Source organism: Galendromus occidentalis, unplaced genomic scaffold (assembly GCF_000255335.2).
Source record: "Galendromus occidentalis unplaced genomic scaffold, Mocc_1.1 scf7180000076522, whole genome shotgun sequence".
Classification (NCBI taxonomy): domain Eukaryota; kingdom Metazoa; phylum Arthropoda; class Arachnida; order Mesostigmata; family Phytoseiidae; genus Galendromus; species Galendromus occidentalis.
The window spans coordinates 340,926-348,793 of record NW_003804511.1 but is presented as its reverse complement, the minus strand read 5'-3'; the positions used below and the strand labels follow the sequence as shown (position 1 = coordinate 348,793).

Here is a 7,868-nt window from a genome sequence, read left to right as displayed (position 1 = left end):
ATGCGTTTACGCACGCACGGGCCGAGGTGATGTCAACGCTCTCGGGGACCGGCAGTGGAAGGTACCACCTTCCGGGTGGCTGGCAGTACTCAATCGCCCCGCTATGAATCCTGGCTCCACTGGAAGGGTATCGAAAATCAGACCGCCGCTTGCTCGCTCCTCTCTCGAGTCTAAGGGGCCGGCACTTCCCCGCGAGAGGCTTTAGCCTCGCGGAGTCGAGATGTGGGGCCCACGTCCACTGGTGGCAGCCCAATCTCGTCAAGAGTGGGTAGCTGAGAGTCCGGACAGCCTGCCATATTTCCGGTCAGGCTGTCCGGGGGGCCTGCGGAATAGGAGAGATTATGAGGAGTTCCGCTACACTTGGGCACCATTGGCTTGTGTTGATTGGACCGGGGCGATCAAAGGAAGACCGATCATTTCATTGCCTGCTCCGGCATCGAGAATCATCGTGCAGAGAAGAATCTCGCAAGGTCCCGATACAGAATGCACCCGTGGTCCCTCTGGACTCATGGATGCTAATTCGTCTAGGTGCTCAAGTATGTACGTACGAACCATATTGGCCTCGAGACCGTACTGAAATCGCGCGGAATCAAAAATCAAACGACGAGCAGCGCATCAAGACAATCTCCGAGAGTTTTGTGTGTAGTTGCACACCATTTCAAGCATTCTCCTTTCTGCGCGATTTCAGCCTCGCATGATTTTTGTTCAAGCGTGAATTTTCATTAATGCGCGATTTTAGTTTAGACCCGGTAGGGATAACCCTGAGGCTCGGAAGTGCCAGTATGAGCCAACGTCCAAGTTGGGAGGCGTGGTGAAGGTCGTCCGGATTTCCGTCATTGAGGACACCATCGTCGTCTCGACATCGGATGCATGTATAATAACTCCAACAAGGAATGATTTTATTTCGGGATGGCTCCCGCCGAGTGATGTGCCTTTCCCCCTATGGCTCCGATCGAAGGGGATGCACTCCCTCCAGCGGAGCTAATGACCGTACTCGAGGATCGCCTACTCCGGCTAATTCGAGGGCTGCGTTGATTTTGCCGGATCTGTGGAGACGAGTTATTTCTGTAGGCAGAAACCCCGAAAGCTCTAGAGGTTCGTCTGATATACCACCGTACACAGATTGTGATGACAGGCTGACGATTCACGGTCACGTCAGTTCATCGAGAACATTGCGCAATAAATCACAGCACAAGAGCCATTTTCTCTGACATTAATTCCTGCCCCGGAGCAGGGAATCGCCCTCGGTAAATTGATACATTCGTTCATTCGGTGATTCTGCAACTTTTTCGTGAACTTCTCCACATTCTTCATCCACTGAGGAAGAAATCCGGCGCTTTTTCATCCCAGAAGATACCGTTCGATATTGCTCTAGGACACACCATCCGAAGACACACGCAGGAGGAGCGCATGATGCTCGCCTTGTCTATTTTGAACGATTCTCACTCCCATGATCTTCTGTCCTCAGGTCGAGCTACTCCCAGCACCCACCTAGCGCGGGCGATGCCGACGTCTCCCCGAGGGGTCCGACGACCGCCACGACACCGGTGGCACCAGGATAATGGATGGTCGAAAGGGGGGGCTTATTCGCGATATTGAAAATTCCGTACCGCGGGCCCCTTCCACCCGGTAGTGCCACCGTTTCTGCTGCGTCATAATCACAAATTCCATGAACGTCGCACGAAAATTTCTTCTGCGGATCGATACGACCCAATCGACGACGATTGTTCTCCATTCCAAGTACAAGGTCAGAACCCCGAGGAGAGTCGTCTTTCATTATTTCGTTCGTTTCCTCTCTTCAGTTCCAACGCCATCCGGTATATATAACGCACGTCGAACGCGGAATCGACAACAGATCGTTGTATCATCCGAATAAGGAAAACAATCATGAGAGCATTCCAAGCCCTCTGCGTCGCTTTGACTGCGGTCGCATGCCGAGCGCAAGTGACCACCTACGGCACTTCAGGATATTCTCTCGCATCGGTTCCGACAGCCGTCCACACTTCGTACGCTCCCTCGGTGATTTCCACCGCTCCAGCCATCGCCGTGCACAGCCCAGCGGTCACTTTCGCTGCCGCTCCTGTCACCAAGGTGGCTATCGCTGCCGCCCCCGTCGCAAGGGTTGCCGTCGCTGCCGCCCCCGTCGCAAGGGTTTCCGTTGCCGCCGCCGCCGCCCCCGCTCCTGCTGTTCGCACCCATGAGATTCATACCACTTCCGGTCGCCAAGCCATCCGTATCGAGGAAGTTCAGGCCGGAGACCAAGTGATCCGTGTGCACGAGGCCCCTCAGGCCGGACCCCAGATCTCTCAAATCCGTGTCCCCGGTGAACAACACCATGTGCGTGTAGTGAACCACCAATCCGGACCCGCTGAAGTTCAACGTGTCGTTCACCGTCAGCAAACCCAGATATTCGACGTTCAGAAGCCCGGACGAGCCGGAGCCCGTATCGTCCAGGTTGTCAGGGATGAATCTCCAGCTCCTACAATCGAGTTCGTGAACACAGGAGGATCAAACCACCACGTCTACCACGCCAACGACGCTAGTATCTCCCACTCGTCGACCCTGGCCGTTCACGCCGCTCCCGCCACCTTCCATGTCGCTGCCGCGCCAACTGTGGCCATCCATTCCAGCCCTGTGCTCTCCGTAGCTCACCATGCTCCCATCACCCACAGCATCGTGAGTGCTCCATCGGCTGTTATCAGCGGGGCCTCATACGCGAAAGCCATCGACAACACGATCCTTCTCCACCATAAGAGAGCTTGAAGGAGCTTTGTATTGTAAATTCCCATAAAGTTGGATGAACGTTTTTCGTAATCGATATCTTGCCTTTTTCCTCCGATCGATAAGCGGTATCCGTCGCGCATGTACCGAACCCTCTATGGGAGACTCGAGGAGCTGATTGTGGTTCAAGGAACGCGACAATCTCGTATCGTGGTTTCTCGATTCGGATATGAATTTTCTCTCTTGCCAAGATGGGTCAGGATCCAAAAGAGGGTCCAGCGGTCGCGAGATTCTCCCCATATCCGAAGTCAATTGTAATCTATTCCCTCAACACCGAATCATCTCCGGTGTCTGACTTCTGAGAGAGTGTTTCGGATAGCTTTACATTGTTGCTGAAGCGTTTGAAGGGCTGATGACCGATGAGCCTATCGCTGCTCTACATATCCTACGAAAGCTGAAAGTGGCGAAAGTCGATTGCATCATAAATCACTGCGACAAATACTGCGGCAGCGATAAAAAGTCCATTATTCCAGGGTTTGGGTACATCCTTGATCGGACAGAAAAAGAAAAGTGCTTCGGCGTTTTCTCATTGATGCGCGAGCCTGAAGCATCGGAGGCGCATATATTCGATGAGAGCTCTTATTCTATAATTCGCTTGTTCATTCAAAGCTCATTATTTGGGAACGGGTGAGGATTCGATCACATCAGGCATCACCACTTGCGATTTTTTTGGACAATCCAAGGCTGAATGCACATGAAAACGGGCGGAAGCTTGACCTGGAATTCGATACTCGTACCCGGCCCAGTTCTCTTCAGCACTGATTCCTCGGATGGCTCTTCATGATGCGGTCAGACTTCGAGGAGAGATTTCAAGTAATCGAGGCGGGGGAATGACGATGTCGGATCTACACCGAAAGGCTGCTGGAAGCCTCTCGAGATATCGAAAGGTTGCGCCAAAAGTCATGGGGTATTCCGGATTCTGAGCAGCCGGACATCAAGTACCTTCAGCTGCAATCCAGGCCATCTCGCTCCATTTTTCCTCTCGATCATGGCGACGCTCCGCTATCCTCATCGGCGGATCCGCGAGGAGCCGCATGCGGAATGATCTGATTTGTAGCGCCCGTGAAGATCGAATCAGATACCGAGTTCTTTTTGGCGCTGAAGCTCGCGTTCATGACTATCTCATTCTTTGGTTGACCTCCCGGCCTTGATCACCTGGAGCTGGGGTTCTGGGATTGAAGCATCGAACCGTCTTCATTGACCAGTTTCATGGATCGAGCGTACGCTGTACGAAGTATTTGCATAAAACATCTAGAAACACGTCAATGTGCGAACCATTGGAATTGGCCCTTCCAACAGGCGCTTTCACGAAAACCTTTGCGGTCATGAGACTCGACGTCTTCCGTCGGGCCTGATACTAAGTAAAAAGACTAGATCGTGTCTACATGTAGGTGAGCTCGAGATGCCTGACCCTGCCGCCTCGCGGCGATCCGGATGCTCAATGGGTCAAAGAAACTCAAGTTTCCCATGGAATGAGCGAGCATCGACATTTATTCTTTACGATGAACTAGTATCGGTAAGAAGCGCCGTAAGAGGCGCCACCGATGAGGGTAGACGGAGCCTGGTGGTAAGCGATGGGAGCAGCTTGATAGGCGATGGGAGCGGCTTGGTAGGCGATCGGAGCGGCCTGGTAGGCAATGGGAGCGGCTTGGACGGTTCGGATGGCGACGGGAGCGGCCTGGACAGTCTGGAGGGCGACGGGTGCGGCTTGAACAGTTCGGATGGCGACGGGGGCAGCCTGGATGGTCTGAAGAGCGACGGGGGCTGCCTGGAGTGCGACAGGAGCGGCTTGAGCCGCATCGTTGGCGTGGTAAACGTGGTGGTTCGATCCGCCGGCTTCGACAAACTCGACAGAGGGAGCGGGAGCTTGGTCTCTCACCACCTGGACAATTCGAGCTCCGGGGCGGCCAGGTCTCTGCACGTTGAAAACTTGGGTCTGCTGACGTTGGACAACGCGTTCGACATGGGCTCGACCGGATTGGTGGTTGACGACGCGAATGTGATGTTGTTCTCCGGGAACGCGAACCTGAGCGATCTGAGGCCCGGCTTGGGGAGCTTCATGAACTCGAATAATCTGGTCTCCGGCTTGAACCTCCTCGATGCGAATTGCTTGACGGCCGGATCCGGTGTGGATCTCGTGGGTGCGGACACCGCCAGCGGGGGCGGTGGCTACGACTCCCAAGTTGACAGCTTGTGCGGGAGCGGGAGCGACAGCGATTTGTTGGACCGGAGCGGCGGCAACGGCGATTTGCTGAACAGGAGCCGCAGCCACAGAGATGGCGGGGGCAGCTTGAAGGGTGACCGCGCGGCTGACGACAGGACCGGCAGCGATCGTGGAGATGGCGGGGGCGGCAGAAACGTATTGGGTTCTAACGGTGGATACCGTGGGGGCCGACGCGTAGGAGATACCGGAGCTGTAAGATGGGGCTCCGTAGACAACACCAGAGCCGTAGGACGAGGTTCCGTAGGAGACCGATTGGGCCTGACCGAGAGTGGCTGCCGCCAAAGCCACACAGATTGTTTGGAAAGCCTTCATTGCCGCTCACTTGATGTTGTAGATGCTGTTGATCGACTGTGAAGACAATCGACTAGTCTTTTCATTATATAGCTCGGCGATGTACAGCGGCGGCGGCGGCGGCAGAACTATACCACTCCGGGTTCTGACCTTCCTGATATCGGTTTCTCACTGTTCATGGATGCGTGTTGGTTTGTCAGTGAACCACTCTTCCAAATTTCGATGATGGTCTGCCTGTCTTCTATGTCGGTTGCCTGTAGGCATGCTTTCCATAATGCACTATGTCCCGTGATAATACGCACCCGAGAGCGATCTTGGCTCCGTCCCCAAGATCCACGCATTTGTTCCGGAGCTTTTTTCTTCAATGAAGGCATGGACAGAATTTTTATTCGTCCCTTCGAAGATTGCGATCGGGTCGTACGATTGGTCAATACGAGGGCTTCCATTCGACGAACGCGAAACCCCGACTTCAACAGCACGGACCTTTTTCCCAACGGAGATCTCTGACTGAGTGAGAACTTCTATCGCGGAGGACACTCGAGCTCCAAGGATTCGGAGAAACGATTTTCTTTATCGGAGGACCTCTTGTCACTATCAGAAGGGTTCCTTCTATAATATTATTAGAGGGGTAAGCCCTGACAGGCGGGCACCGATCGAGGGATTAGAATATGAGCTCTTGCCCTGTGTTCGAAGGGAACTGTCTCATGGTCCTCTCCATTGAACGGGCACCCCGCATCTACCTCATGATGTATGAGATGAGTGATTCAACGATGACTAGGAATATAGCTAGATTGGAGGCTTGAAAATATTGCAGGAGATCACTCGAGCTGTACGGGAGATGTTCCCTATCAAACTTCCAGAGGGAATCAGACCGGCAAGAGGGCACCCTTCGTTGGACGATCGGGCTTCGAGGAGATTGAGGAGTAGACAGGCATTCTCTGCTAATACAGGTAATCGAGGAAAGAAATGCCGATTATCAAGGAAATTGTCGAGGTGAAGTCTCGACTATTGAGCATCCGACGCATAATGACGGTCCCCATGACCGCGTGGGGCGAGCGATCAACGACATCGGACTCGATCACGCTTTCGTCTCGCTCCGTCTCGTTCGTGGTATTCGACGCTTTGGGCGACTGTCTGGCTGGTTGATCGAAATTTGGATGAAGTAAACAAGAGCCCGAAATGGAGAACCAAGAGAGAGGATGAGAGAGATCCGAGTCGGTTTCTGTTGTGCACAGAAACGCCATCGTCCGACAATAAACAACTGCAGCGGTGATCTCTGCTAGTCGCTATCAGATAAGCCCTCGATCCGATGCCCTCATGTCAGGCCGTTGAACCATTCGAACAACTTTGGGTATAAAGGTGGCATCTGGAACCGAATTCGAAATCAGTGTTTTGCCAACCGCCACAAAATGAGAGCTTTCCAGGTTGCTTGTATCGCTTTGGCTGCGGCCTCCGCTTCTGCTTTGAGTAGCTACGAGAACGGCCTCGGAGGCTCCTACTACGGCTCCTCCTACGGCTCCTCGTACGGGCTCGGAGGAGCTTCGTACAGCGCTGGCTACACTCAAACGCCCGCGGCAGTGAGTTATTCCGCCGCTCCCGTTTCGTACGGGTACGCTGCCGCTCCAGCTTATTACGGTTATGCTGCCGCTCCCGCTTCGTACGGATATGCCGCCGCTCCTGCCACGTACGGATATGCCGCCGCACCGGCTACCATCCGGACCGTCGCCGCTGCCGCTCCCGCCTACACCCAGACCATCGCGGCAGCCGCCCCTGCTTCCGTGAAGAGCCACGAAATCCACACCGCCTCTGGCCGTCAAGCGATCAGAATCGAGGAAGTTCAAGCCGGTGATCAACTCATCCGTGTCCACGAAGCTGCTCAAGCTGGACCCCAAATCTCCCAGATCCAGGTTCCCGGGGACCAACACCACGTCCGCGTCATCAACCACCAATCCGGACCCGCTGAAGTCCAACGAGTCGTTCGACGACAGGAGACCCAGGTCTTCGACGTCCAGAAGGCAGGACGTCCCGGAGCTCGCATCGTTCAAGTGGTCCGAGGAGAATCTCCCGCCCCAAGTGTGGAATTCGTCAACGCTGGTGGCTCGAACCACTACGTCTACCACGCTAACGATGGCGTGTCCGCTGCCCCCGTCGCTGCCACCTACCACTCTGCCCCTGTCGCAACCTCCTACCACTCTGCCCCGGTCGCTACCACCTACCACTCTGCCCCAATCGCTGCCACCTACCACTCTGCCCCGATCGCAACCTCCTACGCCGCCGCCCCCGCTTACACCACCAGCTACTCCTCTGGTGCCTCTTACCTGTCCGCCCCCAGCTCGATCTCCTACTCCGGATCCCTCGGTGGCTCTTCAAGCACCGGGAACTTCGGAAGCACTGCTGTCATCGCCAAGGCCTAAGCTCGCTTTGCTCTCATTGTACACAAATAAACGACTCGACTATCTTTCTGCGCGATACATCTGGATTGAAATCAATCTCTAGGGGCCCCACCCCGGAGCTCCATCGGAGCTTTCCTCGCATGCTTCGTGGGTCTCTTGCAGCATTCTCTGCCGTTGGC

The 7,868-nt window shown here is 54.7% G+C and overlaps 3 protein-coding genes across 3 annotated transcripts; 2 read left to right on the top strand and 1 right to left on the bottom strand.

The window, feature by feature from the left end:
- Positions 1-1,887: 1,887 nt before the first annotated feature.
- Positions 1,888-2,763, top strand: LOC114828608 (cuticle protein-like). The gene has a single exon (XM_029113285.1). The coding sequence runs from the start codon at positions 1,888-1,890 to the stop codon at positions 2,761-2,763; it is 876 nt and encodes a 291-aa protein (XP_028969118.1).
- A 1,492-nt stretch (positions 2,764-4,255) lies between these two features.
- On the bottom strand, positions 4,256-5,351 carry LOC100899957 (uncharacterized). The gene has a single exon (XM_003739428.2). It carries the CDS (start codon positions 5,315-5,317, stop codon positions 4,289-4,291), a length of 1,029 nt encoding a protein of 342 aa, XP_003739476.1. The 5' UTR covers positions 5,318-5,351; the 3' UTR covers positions 4,256-4,288.
- Positions 5,352-6,705: 1,354 nt separating this feature from the next.
- On the top strand, positions 6,706-7,734 carry LOC114828607 (paternally-expressed gene 3 protein). The gene has a single exon (XM_029113284.1). It carries the CDS (start codon positions 6,706-6,708, stop codon positions 7,708-7,710), a length of 1,005 nt encoding a protein of 334 aa, XP_028969117.1. The 3' UTR covers positions 7,711-7,734.
- Positions 7,735-7,868: the final 134 nt, after the last annotated feature.